Genomic DNA, 27,268 nt, shown 5'->3' with positions numbered 1-27,268 from the left:
GTGGGCTATCCACATTCACTGAGGTTAGGAACACAGGATCCCCATGAAAGTAGAAAAACTGCAAATATTTATTTTTAACCTGCGATAACATCTCTAAAAATCTCTTGTTCCTCCAGTGCAACTCCATGGTCAAGATCTACAGATGCTGTCCATAGAATTCTGCTGGAGGACCTACAAATGCCTAGTGAAGTGTCCTCTCTAGTAATCGCTAGGTCCTCCTGTGTGCCTTCTCATGGACTATCGAGTCATGCTGGAGCACCTAGAGTTGCCTAGAGAGAGCATATTAAAAATAAAATCCATGAATATTCAAATCCACAAAAGTCAAAGCCCCAAGTGCGGACAGCCAACTGTACATGAGACTGAGGATTAGTGACCAAGTAGGAGAAGGTCAAACATCTTGGCTTCTGGTTTGTAACAGGAGCCCAGGTCTGGGCAACTTGTGGCCCTTCGAGCAATCTGGGGCTGCAGTTCCTGCCCATCTAGTATTGAAGGATGATAGGGACTTCAGTCCAACAGCAGTGGGAGGGGCAGAATCATAGAATCATAGATTTGGAAGAGAGCACAAAGGCCATCCTGTCCAACTATCTGCCATGCAGGAACTCACTGTCAAAGCATTGCCAACAGATGGCCATCCAGCCTCTGTTTAAAGACCTCCAAAGAAGGAGACTCCACCACTCTCTTAGGGAGTGTGTTCCACTGTCGAACAGCCCTTACTGTCAGGAGGTTCCTCCTAATACTGAGCTGGAATCTCTTTTCCTGTAGCTTGCATCAATTGCTCTGTGTCTCTGGAGCTGTAGAAAACAAGCTTGCTCCATCCTCAATATGACACAATTTCAAATTCTTAAACAGGGCTATCCTATCACCTCTTAACCACCTCTTCTCCAGGCTAAACATACCCATCTCCCTAAGTCTTTCGTCATAAGGCATGGTTTCCGGACTCTTCACTATTTTAGTTGCCCTCCTTTGGACACGCTCCAGTTTCTCAACATCCTTTTTGAATTGTGGTGCCCAGACCTGGACACAATATTCCAGGTGAGGCCTGACCATGGCAGATTAGAAGTTGCCCATGACTTCAGTAGGCACTGGACAGTCTGGTTACCACTGTGAAAACCCTGTTCAAATCTTGGCTCAGCCAATGTGGATCACTTTAAGCCAGATAGAGAGATACTGGTGTCTCCTATTTCTCATCACCATTTAAATACAGATATTCAAAGTAAAAAAAGCACTACTAATTCCTTCGTTCGGTTTATCACACAGATGAACAATGTTTGGGTGGCGTGGGGGAGTACTGCTCCTTCTCTAGAAACCCAGAGGGCAACATCCCTGTCAAGCCCTTCATGCATGATGGTCTAAAACTTTTCTGATTTTTAAACATTAAAAATGACCTCCATGTTCCCCAGGAAATATGGAGGAAATGTCAACACGTCACCATCCCAGAAACTGTTTTAGGTCCAGGTCTTTTTAAAAGGTCTCTCCTGGGCATAAACAAGTAGATGGGGTGGGGTGGGCACTACATGTGGCAAAATTGCTTCAAGTCCCAATGGCAAGTGATGGGCAATTTAGTAAAGAAAAGATATTGCCAACTTAAAAATGGCTACTGGGATCCATTGGGAGCCTCAAAATGTCTGTAAGGGCCACTTTCCTCACCACTGCTTACCCATATCTTGCCAAAGTTACTTTTTAAACTACAACGGACTCTGACCACCAGAATGCAGGTAGGCCAGGCTGATAGACATTTCCCCTTAGGTTGAAAGGATGCTACAAAAGTTGGGGAGAGCCAAGAGAGAGAGCATGCTTAGCATGCGTAAACTGCTAGGTTTATTCCCCAATCTCTGTCTCTCTGCTTTAAAGATCTGATAGAAACCGTGAGGAAGTCCTGTGACAGCGACCATGGAGATCGGGCGCCTGTCAGAATAGACAGCCCTGATCCAGATGCACAAAATAGTATGATGTGGTACAAGACAGCTCTTGTGTTCTTAAATGTTATAAAACACAAGCTCTTTGTCTGCCAGAGGCTACAGCTCCACATCTTTGCATCTTTGCGTTGCTGTGGTTGTTAACTGCCATCAAGTCAGCTTTGTCTCATGGTGTCACAATGAATGAGAGACCTCCAAGGCTGCATTGATACTCATGTGGATAAGCAACATCAGGGTGGCATTAAGATGGCAAATGAGGAGGAACACACAAACTAGCAGGGGCTGCTGTAATTTGCTCATGCCTGAGCCAACAGAGAAGGCTAAAGTCCCATCCTCTCCTTCTTCTCCCCCTACTGAGTTAACTGACTACAAACTATTTTTGCATGTTGAACAGTAGAATTGGGCACTTTGCGCCAGCCTGGGCCTGAAATTAGGGCTAGATAGAGCTGGGTATCCACATGCACCCAGCCCTTCTATTGGCGGTCATGCGTCATCATGGTGCACCCCCGTTTACATGGGGCATGCCATGATGACGCATGCACATCAGAGTGCCCAAATGATGCCCCTAAAAAGAAGCTGCCTAGGGCAGCTTCTTTTTACGGAGCGTGTTGGTTCTGCACTGTGTGGCTGCCGCAGAACCAACCAGGGGCAAAGATGGGTGGCTTTTAGCTGCCCATTTGTATAGCCCCTCAGTCTGTAGCCACTGAAATAAACTGATAAAAAAGAGGGAAAGTGGAAAGAGTAGAGAGAAACTGGAGCATTTTAAAAGGAGCTGAAAAAGTGGGATGATGGAGGATTAATTGCAAACATCTCTGCCAAAGCAGGACAGTTAGGGGGTAGATACTGAATTGTTAACATCATTTCAGATTCTCTGGGGAAGCTGTTTTGTGAACTATGTGGCCTGATGAGAACCTTACCTTTGCAACCTCAATATGGCATTTAATCTGTCTTTATTGCTGTGTGGGATTTGGCTCTCTTCCTTGCTTAATTCTCTCTCTGCTTTCATGGGAGAGGAGATAGGGCCTGCCTTTCTTTTTCTTTCTCTTCAAAAAGCTCACACTGAGCTCCAAAGGGGCATGAGCCGTGGAGGCTGCTGCAGACTTGATCCGACTTCTGCTATCACAAAGTCATCTGAGGTGAAATGCAGGATGAAATTATGGATTTATCTGTTCCTGAGATTTTTGTTTGACCTGAATGCAAACTGAAAATAAAGCAACTTCTCACTCGTTCATACTTCAACTCACTCAGGCTCTTGCTGTTAACCTCAAACTCTTTCAAAGCTCACAGAAACAAACAATTCTATAAAATATGCAAGGTCTCCCTCATCCAGGGTCATGTCTGTTCATGGTTGCAAAGGCAGGAGCATCTCAGGCTCCGAGATTTAAGTCTCCAAACCTTAAGATGCAGAGATGCTATCTGGTGAGACTTGAGAGTGGGAGGAGGGAGGGGAAGAGTAGGCCAGGTATGTCTCACTTGGAGATTTTACAATAGCCATTACAAAGCAGTTTGTAGCAGGGCCAGGAATACATAGTAATATGTATGCATCCATAGAGGTACACACAGAAACTCACACACAAAACCATTATTTTAAAGGCAGTGCCTTTACCTTGAGATTCTCCCTCCACCATAGCACCAGAAAAATGAGTCCAGGTCCTGAGAATTAGAAATCCTATGGTGTTCCATTGGTTTATTTGGGAGGATAACACTGTATCTTCCTATATGAGCCTGCCTGAGCTCTATTATCTGTAAAGAAGGGACTTCTCTCTATCCCTTCAGAGGCAAAGGTAGGAGAACATGGGAGAAGGTCTTCTTGGTGGCTGCTCCCATGCTTTGGAACAGTGTTCTTAGGGAAATCAGGATGGCTCCTTCTTTGTTTTCCTTTTGGTGACAAGTCAAAATCTTTCTTTTACATCAGGCCTTTGGAAACTGATTTAAGAGCATTGGTGCATGAGCCTAGTTCTCGCACAATTGTGCTTGTTAAAGAAATTGGAGTTATATTTCTTTGTGAACAACCATTATCACAATGTCATGTCAGTCTTGGGCCTGCTTCTGCCATCACTCTCTCTTCCAGATTCCCCCTTTACTGCACTTCCCTGCCCTACGCCTTACCCAGCATGCTTTTGGTTATTATTATTATTAGTATTATTATTATTTCATTTTCACTTTTTCATTCCAATCTGCAATTTAAGAATTGTTTGATTTTTTAAAAAAGAAATAGGTAACATGTTGCTTGGGAATAGTGAGGCGGAGGGCAGACAGAGGTAAAGGAAGAGACACTGACATAATGTGACCACTAATGTTGCAAGTGCTGCAACAGCAACATTTTGCATCTCGGGAATAGTGCCCTTCTGAGCGCATTGGCAGGTTTCCCCTGTCAAAGAAAAGGGATGCCATCAGAATAAGGATAAAATGGAAAATCATAAAATGATACCAAAATTGGTATAATATTAAATTGCCATTTTGTAATAAGTTAAAAGATGATAAAATACAAAAGCATTATAGCCATAGGGGGAGGCGGGATGTAAAATAATAATAATAATAATAATAATAATAATAATAATAAGCTAAACGGTGCTAGCATGGTGCGTGACATTTGAACAACACATGCCCCAATGCCACTCCCATGCTGGCATCATGCAGCTCACCTGACCGTACAATGAGTAGCATCATGGCAGGTGGCATCATGGCTCTTCTTTGGTGTGGCATTTATACCACACACCAAAAGGAGCTCTGAAAAGTGCCACTGCAGCAGCAAAGGCACCTTTTTGCCCACTCTAAAAGGAGTGGCATTTTTACTGCCTCTTTTTGAGCGGGCAAACTGTCAGATCGGGGCCGCAGCATGTGGTTGCCACAGCCCACATTCAATGCTGAAAGGGGCAGTGGGACGCTGCTTTATCGGGGCCATCTGTTTTGCCCCTAAGTTGAAATACGTTCATCAACTTTGCATGCCTCCCCACCATGTTCCGTAAAATGTGTTCTCACTTGAACAGCCCTATGAACTTAGTGGGTCTAATGGCTACATATATATTTGTGCCCTGAAGGAAATCAGACACCCACCACCCACTTATTACAATTTGAATATGTGGTTCTGTCAAGTATTGTCCGTAGGTATTGGATCACTTTTCCAGTTATAGAGTGGGGTATGAATGCTAACAACAACAGTAGCAACAGCAAACACACACACACGATTCACACATAGATATTTCTGGAGCCATGCCATGAAATTGAAACCAGTCTGACCAAGGAAAACTAATACCTGTATTTTCTCTCCTGTGCTGTATTGATCCTACTGTCACAACCCAGTTCATTTTGGCTTTGATACAAAGAAAGATACCATTCTGCTTTGCAACACTCTTTTGAAATGTATTATCTGTGTGAAATCAATGAGAAAAGAAGGTGCTTATGCTTCTTTACAACAATGAACCTCCCACATACTTGTGCATTTCAGTATTAGCAATTTCACTTGCAGCTGTCAGGTACTGCTAAAGGATAGGCACACCATGTCTTTCAACCCGTGCAAACAAGAGAATTAAAATCTTGCGCTTCAATAAGAATTTGATATGGACCTCTTACACCTTAATACTCACCCCTACATCTAGTTACATTGAGGGCTGCAAAGCAGAGGCTCTGAGGATGTGCTGTTTTGTTCTGTTTCAGCTGTATGTGCTGTTCTTTCTTATAATTTCATCCTGTAAACCAGTCAGAGACCTAGGGACATTTGATGCTATAGGATGGGGTGAGCAACTGCAATGTGGCTAGGGACCACTTTCCTGTTCTCTGGGCACCTCATGGTTAGCAAAAAAAAAAAAAAAAAAAAAAAAAATGCCCCTTGCACCCCATGCGCTCCCTGCGGTTTGAGTGCATACGCTCAAGTCCTCATATAACGCAGGCGCACTGTATACACAACACACACACAAAATTATAATTACAGAGAATAGTAGGCTGTAAAGTCCTACCTCAAGGAAGCCTCCTTAGATGAGGTTGAGAACCAAGAACACCGAGATAATAACCATCCCTCCTCAGTTTTGGGTAGATCCAGTCAGTACCAGAGGAGACTGGTAGTCCTTCCTACAACTACTGGAAGCATAACTTAGACCATCTCATGTACCTTCTAAATACAAGAGCCAGATACTGTGCCACTTCATCCCCTGAGCACCACAGACCAAAACACAATCTGCAAAAGATTAGGATAGGTAGGATCGGAACCAGTTTCAAATAGGTACAATGGTCATATAAACCGATCAGCAATTCACTTTAAGTCACAGTGGGAACGAGCCCGGTGTGAGGCAAGAATTGAGACAACTACTTGTATTTACAAGGGAAACATGTGTTCCTGGAGTGAAACACTTTACAAGTGGCACATTTATTTTCCTCCTGGAAGGATATCACATGCAGACTGGTGTTACCAAAGTGCTCCATTAGCCAAGTTCAATTCACAGTTCTTTATGCTTTGAGGACTTGTACATCTACTTGTCTGCTTTCTGGGGCAAAGCTTTCAGCAAGGCAGAAAGGGATGGATAGACACAAGAAAATAAACAATTCTTGCCTGAACAGCTAAAGACATGGAAGAAAGCTTATTACAGTGAGGGTTTTCCTATAGGCCCTTTAATTTGATTTCTTGGGTTGTAAGAATCATAGAATCATAGAGTTGGAAAGACCACAAGGGCCATCCAGTCCAACCACATTCTGCCATGCAGGAAATCTCAAAGCATCCCCGATAGACGGCCCTCCAGCCTCTGCTTAAAGACCTCTAAGGAAGGAGACTCCATTACACTCTGAGGAAGGAGTGTGTTCCACTGTCGAACAGCCCTTACTCTCAGGAAGTTCCTCCTAATGTTGAGCTGGAATCAATTTTCCTGTAGCTTGCATCCATTGTTCTGGGTCCTAGCTAGCTCCCTCCTCAATATGACATCCCTTCAATTATTTAAACAGGGCTATCATATCACCTCTTAACCTTCTCTTCTCCAGACTAAACATTGCCAGCTCCCTAAGTCTTTCGTCATAGGACATAGTTTCCAGACCCTTCACCATTTTAGTCACCCTCCTTTGGACACAATGTCCTTTTTGAATTGTGGTGCCCAGAACTGGACACAATATTCCAGGTGGGGCCTGACCAAAGCAGAATAGATTGGCACTATTACTCCCTTGATCTAGACACTATAAATCCTAAAATCGCATTGGCCTTGTTAGCTGCCGCGTCACACTGTTGACTCATGTTCAACTTGTGGTCCACTTGGACTCACAGATCCCTTTCACACGTACACGTCTCTCGTTCAGCCAGGTGTCCCCCATCCTATATCTGTGCATTTTAGTTTTCCACCCTAAGTGCAGTACCTTACATTTCTCCATGTTGAATTTCATTTTGTTAGCTATGGCCCAGTTTTCTAGTCTGTTCAGGTCATTTTGAATCTTGATCCTGTCCTCTGGGATATTAGCTACTCCTCCTAATTTGGTGTGATCTGCAAATTTGATAAGTATGCCCCCAATTTTGTCCTCCAAGTCATTGATAAAGATGTTGAATAGCACTGGGCCCAGGACAGATACCTGGTCACTTCTCTCCAGGATGAAAAGGAGCCATTGTTGAGCACCCTTTAGGGTTGACCAGTCAACCAATTACTAATCCATGTAACAGTTATGTTGTCTAGCCCACATTTCACTAGCTTGTTTGCAAGAATGTCACGGGGAACTCTAGCAAAGGCCTTATTGAAATCCAGATTTCATGCAGATTCCATGGGCCGAATACAGCTTGGCTGCATCCTGGGTCCTAGGTGCACTTTGGAAGCTACTTTTTGAAATCGGAAAGCTCCCAGCTTTGAAAACCAGCTTCCAAAGCACGCCTGGGACCCGGGATGCCCCCAGGCTGTACTCGGCCAGAGGACTTGGCGGCAAATTACATGTGATAATTCCTGGTTGCGTCTCACATCCCAGCTGCATCTTGTCAGGGTGCAGTCGCATTAAATGTACGTATGAGGAGCTCCATAAAAAAGTTTTCTCTTTTGTTATGAAATCCACATGATCCCTTCAGTTCATGACAAAGTTGATGTATACAGGCCAGATCTATGTGTGAAGAACATGAAAGGAAATAACTGTGAGATGGCCGAATGGACTGCCAATCAGATCGGGAAAAGGATCACCTTTTTAAAAATCTCAGTCTTGTGAAAATTCTAGCGTCAGAAAGGATGTACAGTACTAGAAATATTCTCCCTGACCATCTCTCCCCCCCCCCCCCGACTTCAATCTTCCTCTTCTTCTCCATATAAAACAAATTTAAAAATTAAAGTTTAATCTCAGTCCAAATTGGGTGAATTTGGACTTGCCTTACTCCTTCAAGTGTCCTTGTATGTTCATTGCAGGAAGAGGTATCCAGCACATCTGTCCACAGTGACCTTTTGTCAGTGCAACATATCCCTCTGTTAATGACCATATTGCACTAGGAACTGTAGTGCAAAGAAATGACTTTTTCAGGATCTGGTGTCTATGGGATTGTTAAGTGGAATCTTAATGGATAATTAATATACACCCACGTTCGGTATTGTTATGGCTCACTATTATTATTATTATTATTATTAACCTTTATTTATAAAGCGCTGTAAATTTACACAGCACTGTAAAGAAAATACAGACAGGCAGACAGTAAGGAACCTAAATGAAATAAACTAAAGTATACTAGTTCATCATTCATATCAACCCCTCCTCACAAAAAAACCACTCCAACAAAGTGTTCTGTTTGACACAGAAAGGGATCTCATGGGGAAAAAATGCATAGAAGCCATAGAAATATTCCTTATGCTCTTACTTAGGTGACCAGTGTCAGACAAAACAATGAATGTATGCCATTCACAGAGTGAATAAGCCCTTCATGGTGTCCTGTTCCACAAGATGCTTTATTTCACATCCACATGCATCAGCTGCCCTTGAGGTTTAACACTCATTTACGATGTTCCTGATGTGTTATATTGTTCATCCATCAAAGATTTAATGGAAAAGAAAACTCACTCCTTCCTTATTAACTGCAGTCTTCTTCTTTGTTTTTTAAATATTGTACAATCTGACTATTAAGCTACCTGTTGAAGTATGTGAAAATGAAAATGGAATGATAATAACATAATGAAAGGTTTGGAGGAGTTTTGGCAGCTTCTGTTTATGCAAATTAGGACTGTTGGCATGAAGATACTTGAAAGGAGAATCTTGTTTTCCTTATTGCCTTTGCAAAAGATTTTGATGAGATGTGTATTTTTAGACTTGAAGTTTGGCAAGTTTCTTTTAAGAAGCACTGATACAGAGGCATATGGAAGCCATTCTTATCAGAGATGGGGTAGGTTGGTCATCTGGGACCCAAAGAGCCAGCCTACCAATGATAATAGAATCATAGAATCATAGAGTTGGTGGAATTGCAAACAAGTTAAAAATTACTGGAGTGAAATTAAGGCAATAATTTGTAAAAGACTCCATATTGATTTAGAAATGAGTCCAGAGAGGATTTTTTACTAAGAATTTTTGAAACTGAAATTGAAATTGAAAAAAAGGGTACGGAAGGATGCTTTTCTATATGACAGCAATGGCAAGAATATTATTGGCTCAAAAATGGAAAATAAAAGATATCCGAAGTAAAGAAGATTGGATAGTGAAACTATTAGAAGTAATAGAAATGGATAAATTGACACAAATTTTAAAAAGTAAGACATCAGGAAAAATTAAGGAAGATTGGCATCCTGTATGTGATACTAGAATCAAAGAATCATAGAGTTGGAAGGGACCACAAGTGTGGCCAAGGCCATGCTGTTCCACATGCCATTTAACGTTTGAAATTGTTTCACTATAACTGTTTGAAATTTAGATTTGGGGGTTGGTTTTAGCCTGCTCTTAAAGGAAGGAAGGAAGGAAGGAAGGAAGGAAGGAAGGAAGGAAGGATATTTGTCTCCGGTGAAAACTACTTCTCTACCCTCACCACTCTGAGTTGCATTCAAGTGTCCAGCTAACCCTAAATTGTGCATAAGATCAACTATAATTTGTTCATACAATCCAGCTTCTTCATTGAAACTGACATACAGTGTGCCCACGCCATATGCAGGCACACTATATGTGGCTTCCAGCTTACGTGAAAGCCATGCAATGATAGAAGTAATGGCATGTGCGCCCATGGTGTGCACGCCACCACACCACCATGGGGTGTGAGCATACATGGATTTCCCCTTACATGGGGGGATCCAGAACGGATCCCCCACATAAGGAGAGGGCCCACTGTATTTCAAATTATAGTTAGGTTTGTAAATAGGATGGGGCTCTTGTAACTCTAAGCCTTAACAGATTGGGAAACAGAGCGAAGTACATAAAGCTCCATTAATCTAAGAGTTTTTGTGTTGTCATCCAAACCCTTGATTGTTTGTCCAGATCTTCCCTTCCCCTTCTGCCTTCGCCTTTCAGCTTCAGACATTCCCCTCCAACACTGCTCTTGCCTCCGCAATGGAAAGCAGGGCAGGGGAGCAGAGAAGCATCAAGTTGTATTCTTGTTGGTTGCAACGCCACATCTCCTCTCTGCTTGAGAGGGCAAGAGCCATGGTAGGAAGAAACTGCTGCAACTGAACATCTGAGGCTGGAAGGGAAGGAGACCTTCATGGAGCTTTATGGTACCTGGTCCTACAACTCAATCTATTTGGGATTAAAGTCACAAGATCTTCATCCCTTTTCTCTTTTGGTAACTCTAATCCATGGATAACATTAACCACAAGCAAGGGTTTGGATGACATCTGAGCAACAAAGTTGTGCTTAAGCAAAAACCAAAGGCAAAAGCTTCCCAAGCCCTCCTTGCGACTAACCAGAGGAAAAAGAGATCATATTCAGCCATCGCTCATTCTTGAAATGCTAAACTGTAGCTGACCTCCTTCACTAGAGGCAACGATATGCATTGGATAAGGGGAAAACAAGATTCAGTTTTGCTTAAGGCAGCAAAATAGCTGAAATTAAGCTTCTTGTTTTCTTCTTACATATCAATATTGATAGAAAGCCACTGTGGTCAAAACATATTGTAATTTTCCAACTTTGTCAGAAAGGAAGTGATGCACTATTTCCTCCTCTTTTCCCCCGAAGGTCGGGGAGTCTCTCTAACACGTCTTTTTTCTTCCCACTGTAAATTGCCTCCCTTGAGTTTAGCATCTGGAAGATAGAACAAATGGAGGATGGAGGTGGAATTCATAAGAAGGGAAAAACACCACCAAACAATGTGATTATTCTAATGTAAAGCTGACAGACGTCAAGGAAGAAAGAACTGTTGGTAAAAATAACTGTAAACACGCGCATCTGAGACATAATGTGGAGATCACATGTGAAATGCATTTGCTCAGAAGATTAATATCTTTTCATTAAAAAGAAGGGAGCAACTGTTGGCTCAACATTTGCATTTAGATCGAGGAGGTAGTAAGTGTATTGACTGCTTACAGATTTGTGTTGGCAAAGATGGGGAAGCGAAACAAGGAAGAAACATTAAAGGGGGGGATCCCTGTCCACCCACTCGATGAGACGATGAAATTGGGCGAACACATAGATTTTATGATGTGTTGTACCACTCCTGTTTAGAACGATGATGTGCCTCCTCTAGATAATTTGATTTGCTGTCAAAACTCAAATTAGGAGATTGCTGCCAAATAGCATTCACCCACTTTTGGAATTCTGCACAATTCGGTCCTATTTGCTGTTCTTTTACGTAAAACTTGGACAGTTTGCCTGCTGAACCATAGCACTATGGAAAACATTGTTACTGCAGGATCAGTTAGGAATGCTTTCAAGGAAGAGGGTAAAGCGTGTGAGTTCACAGTGCTATTGTTACAGATTATTGATTACTGATTATTTTAAAACCAGAAATCAGCAGAAAGACCAAGGGGTCGACTAGGAAGGAAACATAGTTCATTTAGCTGCAGCATTGTTCTCAGAGGAAATTCATATTCCAAATTCTGGGACCACGATTCTAAAATGGAACATGTTTTTATAGTATTTTGAACGAAGGAAACTATAAATCACATTTTCATTGGTTACACTGCATTAAACATTGACCCCCCTGTATATTCATTGGATATCCCCGCATACATCTCTATCCCATGGCAATCGGTCTTTTATCTATATGTTTAGTTTCACTGTCCTTAAACTGTTTATGCGGTACTTCCTTTTATTGGGGTTAAAATTTTAAGTTAGGAGCCATTGCCAAATTATTTACATTCCAAACCAGAACATTTGACATGACCTGAAATAACGTTTGCTCTCATTTTAGCACTATAATTTTAACTTCTGAGCAAGTAAAATTCTGCATTTTAACCATTCTACCACACTATTATGCAACGTTTTGCCTTAGGGTCGCCATAAGTCAGGAATGACTTGAAGGCACACAACAACAATAAATTCTATACGTCAGTTGTCAATGCATGAGGTTGTTACTATACAACAGTGATGTTAAGGCTTGATGAGTTAAACCAATGTCAGTAATTAGCCAAGTAAAAAAATTATGTAATAGCCAGTCAAATCCGCAACATTTTTTTTTTAACATCAGTAGGCAAGAAGTCTTAAATCAAAGTTTTATCTGTTAAAGGTTCTTGTGAAATGTTGTTATTTCATCAGAGCAACAAGGGGGACCCAGTTTGGTTTTATGTCTTCAACACATCTTTGTGATGGTTCATGTGCTGGTTTGCTACTGCTGAGTACCAATTCATTCAGAGACAGTGTTGTGAAATGGTAGCATTGGAAATACAGTGGACCCTAGTTATCCGCTGGGATTTGGTTCTAAGATCACCTGTGGATAATAAAATCCATGTCTGCTCAGTACAGTGCGCCTGTGTTATACGTGGGGCACGCTATACTAGTTCTTGAGCTTATGTGCTCAAGCTGCATGGGAGTGCGCGGGGGGCAAGGGTCGGCGCGTTCCATTTGGATGAATGGGGTGTGCACCTCTGGTGCACGTGCGCCGCCTCGTCGCTGTGCCACCGCCGCATTAGCTCCATTCACTTGAATGGGGCTCCAGCATAGGTGGAATTCACCTTACATGGGGGGGTGTCCAGAACGGATCCCCCGCGTAAGGCAAGGTTCAACTGTACCATTAAATATAATGACATAGCAAAATGGTGTCCCTTATAAAAAATGGAAAATCAAGGTTTGATATTTGAAATGTATACTTTTTTTTTTGAACATTTTCAAACTGTGGATGTTTGAATCCATGTATAAAAAATCCGTGTATAAGAAGAGCAGACTGTATGAAGACAACTATCTCAACACTCAGCTTCATGGTAGATATCCACCATGATTGCAAGAGGCCATAATACCATGCATACATTATACATTGAAGATTCCAGGTTCAGTTCTTGTCACTGTCCTGTTTTGGTATGTCTACAGCATAGATGATGTAGAAAGTAGTAAAGTCAATCTGAGCCAAGCACAGTCAAACAACCAGTCCAAATTACTGTCTAAAAGGGAGATCCAAAAGTATGCCTTCAAGGCATTTCCGACTCAGGGCAACCCTAAGGTAAACCCATCACAGGGTTTTCTTGGCAAGATTTGTTCAGAGAGGTTTTTGCCAGTGCTTATCTCTGAGGCTGAGAGAGTGTGACTTGCCTATGGTCACCCAGTTGGCTTCCATGGCTGAGTGAGGATTCAAACCCAGTCTCCAAAGTCCAGAGGAGGAATCACTTCACCACTTCTTGGTTATGTCAAGAAATGTTTAGCTTCATGACATCACTTGTTTGAACTTCTTTTGGCTCATCTGTTCATAAGAAAAGCCAATGGAGACTACAATGCAAAACAACCACACTGCTTTGATATAGAAACTAATACCTTTCATGCAGCGGCTCCTTCTGTGGAAACAATGATGAAACTCAAGCAATCGTTCTCCTAAGATTCAACGCAGTGCAAACCCCCCAATCGTGTCTTTATTCTTAACAATTCCCACAATTTCTATCCAGGTGATGAAAGAATAACTCACTAAATAATAATTATAGGGTACATGAACATCTATTCAACATGCACATGACAATACCAGCCAACATCATTGTCACACATACACACTATTCCCATTACAACATTGAGCAGCTTTGATAAAACACAACTGACAATAGTTGGAAGCAACGAATGAGCTTCCAGAGTGTATAGAGACAGGATCACTGACCATCTGAGTTAATGGCTTTGTCATCTTCTGCATACAAGTGTGACATTGTTTTTCATTTATTGTAATTGACTTAAAAATAGATTTTCTTTTAACCAACGAATGAAAACAAAGCAGCCTGATCTCCTAGCAACCCAACCAAACAATGTAAAACTTCCATGATGGATTTTTGTTGTTGTTGTTGTTGTTTAAAGTACAACTCGTGTACTACCATCAAACTTGCAGATGTTTAGATCAGGTCCTTTTGCACAAAGTGCTTTTATGCTTAAAATCTGCACAAATCACACACACAAAATTGGATACCCCAGCGGAGATCTGAAGTCATAAATTGCCCTTGCCTCTCCTCAGTCTTTGTTTCTGACACTTTCAAAGATGCCATGTCCTTATGTGCCTTTTTAACATGAAAACGGAGGTTGTTCCGCAAATTACTGGAGTGTGCCATGCACCTTGACAAGCTAGCGCTTTCCAAAATGATTTTCCAGCAGAAAGAAAAAATCCATAACTACTACTCAAGTTTGATGGGGATGTGTATGCGTGTGTGTAGACACAAAACTATAGGGGAAAAGGATGCTAGTATAGTTCTATGAATGGATTTTCAGGGAAGTATTGTAAGACCCAATCTAGCAAATAGTCTTCACTCAATGCCATGGATGGTACAAATGTCAGGAATAAACTCTTCGAGAACATGGCCACATAGCCTGAAAAACCCACAAAAACCTATGGTTCGGAATGTTCCCTAGCATGCTCAGTATGGCAAGGGTTTAAGCGCATGATTGCTCACGCACACCGAGTGGGTTGTGGGGAGACTGGGTCATACCCACTTTTTCAAAATGATACAAACAAGGGCAGCAAAAAAAATGCAGGTGGGATTGAAAGCATCACGGAAGGGACTACAAGGTCCATGTAACCCAATCCAATACAATTCCCTGCTCAGCCATGAAACCCACTAGGTGATCTTAGGCAAGCCACATGTTCTCAGCCTCATGGGAAGGCAATGGCAAACCTCCTCTGAACAAATCACCCAGAGGACCTTTTCCATCGCTGCTCCGAAGTTGTGGAATGACCAACTGGAGGAGATCCGCCACATTTCTACTCTGACAGCCTTTAAGAAGGTCTTAAGATGGATCTCTTCCGGCAGGCCTTCCCAGCCTAGCTTCCCCTCCCCGAATACGAATATCAATGATTGTCGTTGGCACCTCTTTATGTCCACCCAATTTCTCCTCAATTTTTAGCTAATTGTATTTTAATGCTTGCATATTGTGATTATTTTAACATCATTGTTTTAGAACTGGGATAGGGGGTTGGGGATGGGTTTAATTTTGGATTTTACTGCAATTTTGATGTATTGTTCACTGTTGTAACCTGCCCTGATTCTGTGTGATTGGGCGGGCAATAAATAAATAAATAAATAAATAAATAAATAAATAAATATTGTTATTAATATTGCCAAGAAAACCCAAGACAGGTTCACCTTAGGGTCATCATAAGATGGAAACAACTTGAGGGCACACAAGAATAAAACCATAAGGGGAGCAAAGGCTGAATCAGATGCTGATACTGTGAAGACAATCTAGAAACATAGAATCACAGAATCATAGAATTATAGAGTTGGAAGAGACTGCAAGGGCCATCCAGTCTAAACCCAATGCATGGTTTTGGTCCTGCGTCATGTAAACAGAGTGCAGCAACCCTTGGGGGAAATTTAAAGTAAATAACCCATTTAGACAAGTCGCTGGTCACCCTTCCCTAGAGATCTTCCAATTTGTTGGCATCCTTCTTAAGATCTCACTTCAGGTTGATTCAACAAGATCAAGGAGGAGAGATGTTCCCTAACCCCAATACAACTGTGATGCAAGTTTGTGCAGAATGTTTAATGTAATAGCAGAACGGTGAATTTTAAAGGTGAGGATTTAAATTATGCTTGAATGAGGAGGAGAGCTAATGCCCAAAGCAGTTTCCTTAAACAAAAAAAGCTACCCAGGATCTACGCAACTGTTTATCCACCTCCGAATTCTGCATCACATTTGTGTAACTTCTTGGGATGAGTGATAAATCAAATAGCTGCAGAGAGATAAGGAATTGGAACGGTGTTTTACAAGAGCTCCTCTCTATAAGTAGCAAACATTAAAAAAAGTAATAATACTTGGTTACAGTTTGTTCAAAGAAGGAAATCAAAACTGCCAGATGCTACGTAATCTACATTTCAATATCCTACCCTCAGCACTTATCGCAAGGTCCCTGTTCTGTATGGCACGCAAACATGAAAGAATGTAAACCTGCTATATATATTTACATCCTTGTCATTTTAGCTTAAATTAACTGGAACATTCCCCATAAGCATCTTCATCTAAGCAATTGCTAAAAATTAATAATAAAAAAGAACTTGAAAACATGAGTAGCTTTGATCATGAAATGAATGCAGTCACTTTAAAACAGTTTATGGTAGCAATTCCCCTCTTTGTAAAAGAGGTAAAACCGATCTCTGTCTCTCTCTTTTCTGGCTGCGGCCCTATTCCTATTGGGAATAAGCTCCATTGAACTCAATAGAATGTGTGTGCCTTCAAATCACCTGTTGGAACAACAAGGGGCCAACCCAGATCTATGCCTCTAGAATGGTATATGCTGTTCCTTCGAGTTATTTCCAATTTATGACAACTCTAAAGAAAACCTATAACAAGTGTTGTGGGTTTTTTGGGTGAGATTTGTTAAGGGGAAGGGGTCCCATTGCCTTCCTCTGAGGCTACATGTGACTTGCTCAAAGTCACCCAATGGGTTTCCATGGCCTAGTGGGGATTCAAACCCTGGTTTCCAGAGTCGTACTCCAATGCTCAAACCACTTCACCCACTGGGTATTAATCCAAGTCCTTCTGAGTCTCTTGTTCACTGTAAGAAGATTGGTATGACATTCTAGTTCACCTGTTAAGCTTTCAAGACTCAATGCACCTTTAATGATGATGAGCCTCTGCAAAACCCCCCATTCTTGATAATAGGATCTGCACATCCTCATCATATGAGGAGCTCATTTTTCACTCGAAACACAGAGAAGGGGAGATAGGGTCAGGCTTAATGCTGTACCAGGATCCCCTAGAGGCACATATGCACCAACACCAGGTTTCAATTTCAACATCTTTTCCCAGCACTCAGGCATGAAATGTAGTGAAATAAAACATGCCTTGAACTATGGATGTGGCTGATCTGAACAACTCTCTTTGTTAGTCTCCAAAGAGTTTACTCACTTGCAAGAAATTGTGTTGTTAGGCGTATGTTTTGTGTTTGTTTTTGTTTTTGCACAAATTGTGAAAATTGTGCAGCTAAATTCCAATAGCTACTGCCTGGTTGAAAGGGGTTGAAAATATTAGAAATACTGGGTGGGTTCTTTATCTCTTTTTGATCAACCATCCGGTCCTATTCTAGTTGCATGCGTATGCCTTTCGCTTCCCAAATGGGAGGGGGGGAAAGGTAACCAGTTTCAAACAGCTATAAACCTTAAGGGTGAATGGAGTGCTTATTCTCTCATTCTCATGCTGGAGGCAAGAAATCTCAAAGGGGTTTAACAAACTCTCAACAGTCTGTCTCGACCGAGTAAGAATTCCTCACATCTGTATCCCAAACAGGTAGTGTTAGTTTGGTTGGTGCAATAAACTACAGATCTATGAGAACCCTGGGCTGTTACTCCCACTTTCAGAAGGAGTTCATAAAGAATTGATGAGGCTTTACTCCATTATGTGCTTATTGTGTCGTCTGAATGAAAATGTTCTTCTCTTCTATGGCTTGGGCGATTTCCCCTACAGACTAAGGAGTTTATCATACTAGGGAGATCCCAAAGAAAAATGGGATTTGAAAGAGATTTAAATTTTAAAAAGAACCACAAATGTGGGAAGTTTATCACACGAAATGACCGCCAGAGTGAAAACATTCATAGGATGCTGACCCATGTACTGTAACCGTAATAGTTCAAGTATTAGAGATGTGAAAGTCTATTAAGGTTGCGTCTACACTGCAAAAATAATCCAGTTTGATGCCACTTTGCCATGGCTCCATGCTAAAAAATTCCGGGGATCGTCATTTCGTGAGACATTTAGCCTTCTCTGTTGGGGAGCTCTGGTGCCGCAACAAACTACAGTTCCCAGAATGCCATAGCACTGAGCCATGACAGTTAAGGTGGTGTCAAAGTAGATTACTTCTGCAGTGCAGATGCAGCCAAGGAAAAGAAAAGAAGGTTCTAGAGGATGTTTGGTTTCTCATTACTATTATTATGTTGCAAATAAGGTTTTTTTGTACCTGTATTTTGTCTCGCATGAACAAATGGTAATTTAGGGGAAACTGGAGGTGGAAAGTACCCTTGTTTTTATAAACTATTTTCTTTTTAAGGAGGCTATTAAGCCCTTGCCTCAAGCTGCTTTTTAAAATGTTTGCTTATAATGATGTAAGGCAATATGGAGTATTAGGTCATTGTGGTTCCTTAAGAAAGTAGTTTGCAGCTCTTTAACAATGGTTCATGTTTGGATAGAGAAATCCATTACTTCTTTTTTACGGAAACCATCTGAAATGATGGTTGCTTGCTTTCCGATTAAATTTGCTATAATGTTATTACATACACAATGACCATCCTGAGATCCAAAGTTTCAAAATGTTTACATACAGAGATATATAAATATTACAATAATTTCATTGTTGTCTCATGATGCACTAACATTTCTTTCTTTCTTTGTTTTCAATAGGACAGCTCTTGGAGAGGAGACATTATCAACGTCCAACTAATAATAACAATAATGTCATTGACAACAACCAGCTTCCTTTTGTTTACTATAATGCTAATAGTTTCTTTGTGTTTCCAGTTCTGTTTTATTTTCCTACAGTAAACATATGCTTCGTGCATTATGTTGCGATAGATTTCTGCTCCATCTCTAATAATAATTTGCAATTATTGTTTGCATAAAACAAAGACATTTATGCTTTTGAATTTAATAAGCCCAGCTAACTGTACAATCTTGTTCATGCCAAGTAATACATAATACGTTTTATTTTTTAAAAAACATGTTTGAAACAGTGAAGGAAGTTTACAACTGGTAAGAAAATAAATACTACACATATTTCAATTCTGGACCCAATTTTTATTTACTTTAATGCACTCGGTTGGAGGGAGGTATGTGTATGAAGGGGAAACCCACCTACTCACACATGCTTCAACATTTCCCGAAATTGTATCATTGCCATCTACAAATGTAGTTATTTCATCCTTTCCTACAAGAATAAAAACATCTCCAAATGTTTTCCTGTAATGGGTGAGATTTCAAGAATCTATTAATATCTCTTGGTTATTATTTTTGCATTTGGGGTGCTTTGCCACAATGGCCTCAAAATTTAATTTCTGCAAAAAGTATTTTGTATATATATATATATATATAGAGAGAGAGAGAGAGAGAGAGAGTGAGAGAGAGGAAGAAGAAGAGGAAGGAGTGAGTTTTCTTTTCCAGTAAATCTTTGATGGATGAAAAATACAACATAGGGGTTTATCACACTAGGGAAGATCCCATGGGAAAACGGGAGTTAAACGGGTTTTAAAGTACATTCAAATTTAAACAAAACTTGCAAATTCGGTTAGTTTATCACACTAAGGGACTGCCCAAGTGAAATAACGTGAAGTTAATCCGAATGCAAAGCAGAGAAAAATTGCAGCTTTTTTATTTTCATGTTGTTGTGAAAGTAAAAACCTGCTGGTTTTCTCTGCTTTGTGTTCGGATTAACCATGTTATTTCACATTAACAGTGACGTCGTGTGATGAACTTTGGGCATTCCTGGGTTTTCTTTGCTTTAAATCTTGTTTAACTCCCATTAAAAAGGAGGAGGAAGAGGAGAAAAAAAGATGGCTGGTATCCTGTTAGTGTTACATGTGTGCTTTGTGAGTAAGTATGTCCTGTTTCAAACAGGGCACAAGGGAGTAGCATTGTGTGATCCTTCCAAAACCACTTACTTGGCATCTACCAAACCCTGTGGGACCTCTTCAAAAATGGAGGGGGAGAAGAAAGGAGGTGACCAGGCAACAGGGAAGACCTCTCTCTCCCTCCTGTTTGCTATAGGAAAATTAAGATCAAATAAGATAATCGTTCCTCTGCCTTTCCATCTCTGTTTTGGTCATCTCCCTACATCTTCCCCCCACTTCCATGGCCATGTAATGGCCACAGAAGTAGCCCCATGAGGCTTATCAACTGCTTTGGAGGAAGCCATAGGTCTTCAGACATAGAGATATATGCTCCATATGCACCATCTAGGATCTGGACCATTGTTGCGTGTACCAAGTACAACTTTCAGTGAAAAAAAAATGTGTGTGTATAGAATTCAAAGATAAAGCCATGTTAGTCTGTCAAATCAGTATGTAGAGAGATCTTGTAACCCCTTTGTGACTACAGAAAGAAGTTGGCAGCAGGAGCTTTGCATCTGAGGAAGTAAGCTAAAGTCTAGGAAAGCTCATGCTGCCAACTTCTTTTTTTCAGTTAGTCTCAAAGGTGCTACAAGATCACTATGTATATATGTGTGTGTATGCGTAAAACCCACTATTTTTCATTATTGCTCCTTCTAATGGGGAAAAATGTATATAGTAGCCCCCCCATATCTGTGAATTCAGTATCTGTAGTTTTACTTACCCATGTCTTGGGGGGTGGAGAGTATTCACTAGCCACTTCTAGGTCCTCCAGTACCAATCTATGGTCAACATCTGGCCCAAGTATACAATAGAATCATTACGGAGGATCTAGAATTGCCTAGAGAAAGGTTTTATCCCTAGGCATTTGTAGATCCTCCAGTGTGATTCTATTGTATACTTGAAATGGAAGTCTTTTGTCTCATTGAAAATAATAGGGTTCCCTATTATCCATGGCTTTAGATATCCATAGAGGGTCTTGAAACATAACCCCCATAGATACTGGGGTTACGGGGGTGTTTGCTCCTGCAAACATTTGCCACCGTTTCAGTGGAGCATCCTGGTATGTTGGTATATCAACCCTTGAAAAGGAAAAAGTTGCAAAAGTTTTTACATCTCTGCTCTCATCCTAGGTCCCAGCCCAGAACATGGTGGCATGGTAGCAACAACAATGTCCATTGGCAGATTTCTAGGAAGATTGTTTTTCCTTCTCAGACCAATAGAGGCTGATGGCTTCCATCTCAATCCTGGAGTCTAGTCTGAAATTTAGGTGAAGTTTCCATCTGCTGATCCTATTCAGGGGATAAGGCTTCTTTAACATTGAAAATGAAACTTGGAGCAGATTCATGGCTTCACTAACATGGGAGCCACCAGTTGCTACGATCTGTGACTTATTTTCCTCTTAAACATTAACAACAGGTAACAACCATCCCTCCTAAGATAACTGCAATATATTTTCCACAAGATGTTATAAAGTCACCAAAGAATGTGGCAAGAATGGGGAGTGTGAGCTGTTAATAGGAAATCATGGATGATTCAGTCCTTGCTCTGCCATCCTTTGTCCAGTAGTAATACTTGTTCGATCTCAGAGGCATTCTCTGTATGTAAATATGGCATCATTATTCCATGTATCATCAGTCACCTTTAGAACGCAGCAGAGAAGGTAGGCTTGTTCATTCCCTCCTATTGATTTTTCAATTTCCAACAAATTGGCTTTATCTTGAGATTGTTTATATATTAGAGAAGAGGGAAATGCCCAGCCTAACTTGAGAAAAGCAGCAGAAGGAAGTGTGTTGAACTTAGCACTTGGTTTTCAATGATGTAACCTGTATGTAAAATTATGCAAGTATCAGGAGGCTCTCAGTTTCATGCTAGGGAATAAATATTATGAAACTTAGTGGCTAAGATTCGACATAAGAGCTCTGAGGAAGCAGTGGTTAAAGGCCAGCACTGCAGCCACAATGTTGTGAGTTCGATCCCAGGGCTCCAAGGTTGACTCAGCCTTCCATCCTTTCATAGGTCAGTAAAATGAGTAGCCAATTTGTTGAGGGCAGTTGGTTTACAGATTATAAAACACTTAGGGAGTGCTGAGTTCACTATGAGACTGTATAGAAATGTAAATGTTATTGCTATTGCCTGTGTTGTGTAAACGTCCACATGTGGAGCTATGGAATGCTTGTGCTATGCCACCGTTGTGTTGAATGGCAAAATGTGCACATCTCATTTCTCAAGGACATAACGCACAAAGCAATCCACATCTGATTTCACAATGCTGGCATAAGCATCTCTATGCTTCTGCAACCCTGAGCGTGCAACAGGAAAAGAGAGTCCACCTCAACATTAGGAAGAACTTCCTGATGGTAAGATCTATTTGACAGCGGAATTTAGGGAGATACAGACGGGCCGCTTGTCTTTGCCTTTTGTCGGTGCCACGCCAACTGCACAGCTCCAGGCCAGCGCTTTGCACCAGTCTGTACTGGCTCTATGTTGCCTGGGAGAGTAGTGGAATCTCCTTCTTTGGAGGTTTCTTTGGAACACAGATGGCCATCTGCTGGGAGTGTTTTGATTGTGCATTTCTGCATGGCAGGGGGACTGTATAGCCCTTGGGGTCTATCAGTTATTTAAATGTCTCTGTTCTGCATCAGGCCACCTGATTCCATAGGGGAATTTACACCCGTCTAAATCACAACTGGATTCTGGCCAGAACCTACTTCTGAGTAAAACATGTTGAGGATTGCACTGTTAGAATGACTTGCTGAAAATGTTGCCATCATCAGGTCTGAGCAGGACTTTATTGGCCCTTTCAGCTGTAAAATTAAATTCCTCAAATATTGCCATTGCAGAATGTTTCTGTCTACACATTACAGCCACCATCTGTTTCCGGTAAAGATGTTGCCTTACTTAACATTTTTTCTGGCTCAGAAATATGAGACATATTGTAATGTTCACCTCAAATAAGAGACAAGTTTTACGACCCTTATGTGTGCACAAGCCCTCAGGTCACCTGTCAACTTATGGCGACTTCGTGAATTTAATTGGATTTTCTTAGCAAGGAATACTTGGTAGTCTGGCCAATTCTTTCCTCTAAAATATAGCCTACAGTATTTGGTATTTGCTGGTGGTCACCCATCCAAGTATTAAACAGAGCCGACTTTACTTAGCTTCCCCAGGGACATGCAAATTAGCAAAACCCAGAGTCAAGAAACTTGGATCTGTACCTGGAAGAACATTAAATCTCAGATCCTATTTGGCTGTGAGCAATTTTCCCCCAGTGAGCAAAACATGTTTATGTCTAGTGTAGTGGTCTGAGCATTGGACTAGGATTCTGAGTTCAAATCTCCACTCAGTCCCAGAAACCCACTGGGTGACTTTTAGCAAGAAAGCCTCTTTCAGCTTAAGAGGAAGGCCATCGGAAACCTCCCTTGAATAAACCTTACTAGGCAAATCCTGTGATAGTATTGACATAAGGCGGACTTGATGTGAAGGCATGTAACAACAACAAATTGTCCAAAGGCATATGTATCTATATATAAATTATCAATTCTGGATAATGTTTCTATTTCAATTTTTTTTGTTTTCACTATTGGTGGGGTTTTTGTAATGAATATCCTTGCTACAATTACAATTGTATCTGCAATATTCATTTAAATGTTGTTCCAAAGGAAAACCAGGGCGAGTGTCATGGCCAGCCAAGATCAGCTCTCGGAGGATGAGGAGGAGGATGAGCCTCCGCCAGAGCAAGGGCTGATTGAGGCAACGCCAGGTGCTGTTCCTGCCCTGCCAGGTCCCAGCTGTGATCCTCCAGCCCCAGAGGAGGAGGTTCAACCAGGTCCTGGTGCCGAAGAGAGGCCTTCTATGGTACCACTGCCTAGTGGGGACTCTGGGGACGAAGCTTGCATGCAGGTGCCTTCTTTCAAAGAGAGAAGAGTCGAGAGTGCTTGCAGGCGCAGATCACAGAGAATTGTCGAGAGGCAATTAGCCAACCAGCCTCAGGTGGCACGAGGGAGAGTTTCCCTTACTTAAGTGGGAGAGAGACTAATGCTGGTTGCTAGAGTTTATTGCATGATCCCTCGGTGTGATTGCTGCTAGCACTAGCTCCTAGTATCTAGATTCTTTGTTACCTTGACCTCGGACCGGACTTCGTTATCTCTTGGCTGTTTTGACCCTGGACTGTTTGACTATGCTGTTTCCCGGTATCCTGACTTCGGCTTGACTTTCGGAACGGTGGAATCTCTGGAATCCTGACTTCGGCTCATATTCTTGACTTGCCCTCGGACTGCTTCTTTGCAGGGTCTGCTTTACTTCCACTAAACTAAAGGCTCTGTTATCAGCTACGGTCAGTGTTGCTGGCAGCTTTCCCGGACAGTGAGGTACTCATATAAAGACATGGAGTTAAGTAGATATTAGAACACTGTCATTCCTGCTCCTGCAAAGCAATGTTGCAGATAGATGGGGAAATGGGACAAATCCAGAGCTTGGAAAAGCTATTTTGGGGGGCTGCAACTCACCAAAACCCCAAGCCTATATAAGCAATGGTCTTGCTTTTTGAGGGATTTGGGGAGTTACAGTCTGGAAAGTAATCCTTCCACACTCTAAATAGAATAGAGTTATGAATGTACTGATATAGATTGAACTACTTTTTGCATTTAAAGCATGTCCTCTGTCTTTCAGGTATGGAAGACTGGAATGCATGATGCAGATATTCATGGATTAAGAACCTTTAAACTTTCATATTTACGACCTTGGAAATTTCATCCATTATGCAGAGCCTACACCTTTGTTTTGTTTCCATACAGGGATCTAGAAACACTGAAATGGTTCCCCCTTTCTTTTCTTCTATGCAAGTCAGGAAAGAAATGAGGGAATTGACAAAGCTTATCTTGTGGAAGACTTGTATCTGCTTTATGAGAATCTAAATCAGCAACATCTTGGTTTGAAGCAGCTAACAAATAGATGCTAGATTAAAGGCCCAAGTCTGTATTATTAATATTTTGTAGTTTCATATCTTGTACATCTGAAAACACTCTTAAACTTGAGAGCTGCAGGCATTGCAACTTTGGCATGCCTTGAACCAGGTATATATTCTTAAGACACTCGAATGAAACATAGGCTGCAAGTCACACTGGGAAAAGAAGTGGGAAAAGAGGAAGACTGCATTGCAGATGGATTGACTTAATAAAGGAAGGCACAACCTGAGCAGAGAGGTTAATAACCAGATCTCAACACACTTAAATGTGAGATTTGGCAGGCATTGTGACTTTGACATGTCTTGAACCAGGTATATAATTGTAAGACACTTGAATGAAACATTGGACGCAAGTCACACCGGAAAAGGAACCGGAGAAAGAGGAAGACTGCATTGCAGATGGATTGACTCAATAAAGAAAGGGACAATCTGAGTCTGCAAGACCTGAGCAAAGAGGTTAATAGTAACTCTCTTGGAGATCTCTCCTAGGTTTGTATAAGTTGAAGCTGACTTTGCAGCATATAACAATTCAGGAATATGTTCTTAAAGAAAACAGCACAAATATACCTCATTCTTTCTCTGCCCACACACACACACACACACACACACACACACACACACACACTCCTTCATACAGATGACTTTTCCCCTACGTATAACTGACTTATCACATATCAGAGATGCTAACAACCAAAGCTAGCAAATTGTGTGTGTGTGGGGGAGGGGGAAGCTTTTTCTTTGTTTGTTTTCATTATTATTGTTGTTGTTATTGTTATTATTATTATTCGTGTCTTCCTGCAATCTGACCTTTCTAATTCTAAAGCAGCATTCAAAGCAACTCACATGGCAAAGCAAGTGAGCCATCAAACCCAACAATCAATCATTCACCAGAAAGAAGACTACAAGGTGTCACTTCAAAATGGCTAAAAAAAGAAACAGTAACAGCAATTAAAACTTTGAGAAAAGAAAAGAAAAGGGAATGTAAAGACATCCACAGTTCACCAGTTCAAATTCCTCATCCTCATGAGGCTGTCAAAAGCAAAGAAAGAAAGAAAGAAAGGAGGGAGGGAGGGAGGGAGGGATCAAGAAATTAACTAACTAGTTAACCAACCAACCAATTCACCAAAGAGAAAGCAAGATGCCCCAAAAACTTCACAAAGAGGATCAAGTCTCATTCTTCCACACCTTTCTTTTCCCACTCCATTAGTATGTCATGAAAAAAGTATCCTAAAGAAGGTATTTAATTCTTACATCAATAAATGATCTACTGTGTTCCAGATAAAGTGACACAGAGGAAAGCAGTAAGAAGTAATAGGCTGATGCCATCATATACCATAAAGAAAAAACTTTTTAAAAAGGAACTTACTTCACGGTCCAACATGGCAGGCGACACAACCGTGACAATGTCTCCTTTCTCTGGGTCAATGTAGAACATGTTCGGAGATGGCTTGTCCGGGGTCTGCTTAAGGATATTATACCTGAGCAGAGCATTATCTGTGGATGGGTCGTCGGCATCGAAAGCGGTCACACGCATCACGGTACTTCCTGGAGGAAAAGAAAGACATGGAAATATAATGATGAATAACAATGACAATTACAGTATCAAAAAGTGTGGATGGCAAAAGGGGGATCTTTGGTTTAATAACAAAGTCATCATGGGCAATCTATGGCTTCATATTCTGCATACTATGCATAGGAATCCAGTGTTGTTTTTTTAAAGATAAGTCCTTAGGTGGATGGGGGGGGGGGACTGAAGAACACCATTAGTGTTGTATCTGAGACCTCAGAAATAGGAGTCTCAGTTTAATTACCATTTCATATCTGACATCTACCATGATGATGAGATGATGATGATGATGATGATGATGATGATGATTATATAAGGAAAGAAAGATGGGCAAGTAGTCTGTTTTAGCATGAGATGTTGTAGAGTACCACTCACTGCTTCAGATGCACTGATGGAGTACAAAGTTAAACGTAATTTTAATCCAAAATGTCATCCAGATTTTGAGACCACAGTTGGCTACACTTCATATGTTCAAAAAAGAAAGAAAGGGAAAGGGAAAGGAAAGGGAAAGGGGAAAAGAAGACGGGAGCCCTGGTGGCCCTGTGGTTAAATGATGGTACTGCAGTCACAAAGTTGTGCGTTCAATCCCAGGGCTCCAAGGTTGGCTCAGCTTTCCATCCTTTCGTAGGTTGGTAAAGCGAGTGCCCAGCTTGTTGGGGCAATTGGTTTACAGATTGCAAACTGATTACAGAGTGCTGAGTTCATTGATAAGTGGTATAGAAATGTGCATACTATTGCTATTGCTAATTGGAAACTTAAA

The 27,268-nt window shown here is 41.2% G+C and overlaps 1 protein-coding gene across 1 annotated transcript in view; it reads right to left on the bottom strand.

Moving 5' to 3' along the window:
• The window catches only part of CDH13 (cadherin 13), a 669,381-nt gene that overhangs the window by 157,435 nt on the left and 484,678 nt on the right, over positions 1 to 27,268 (bottom strand). Inside the window, exon 7 of the mRNA XM_089539817.1 lies at positions 26,308 to 26,486. Within this exon, the coding sequence (XP_089395943.1) occupies positions 26,308 to 26,486 (179 nt within the window). The remainder of the gene's footprint in view (positions 1 to 26,307; positions 26,487 to 27,268) is intronic.

The sequence above is a fragment of the Sceloporus occidentalis genome, unplaced genomic scaffold, assembly GCF_023333645.1.
Source record: "Sceloporus occidentalis isolate IW3139 unplaced genomic scaffold, rSceOcc1.0.p SCAF_10, whole genome shotgun sequence".
Taxonomy (NCBI): Eukaryota; Metazoa; Chordata; class Lepidosauria; order Squamata; family Phrynosomatidae; genus Sceloporus; species Sceloporus occidentalis.
Note: the sequence above shows the minus strand (reverse complement) of the source record. Positions and strands in the feature narration are given on the sequence as shown.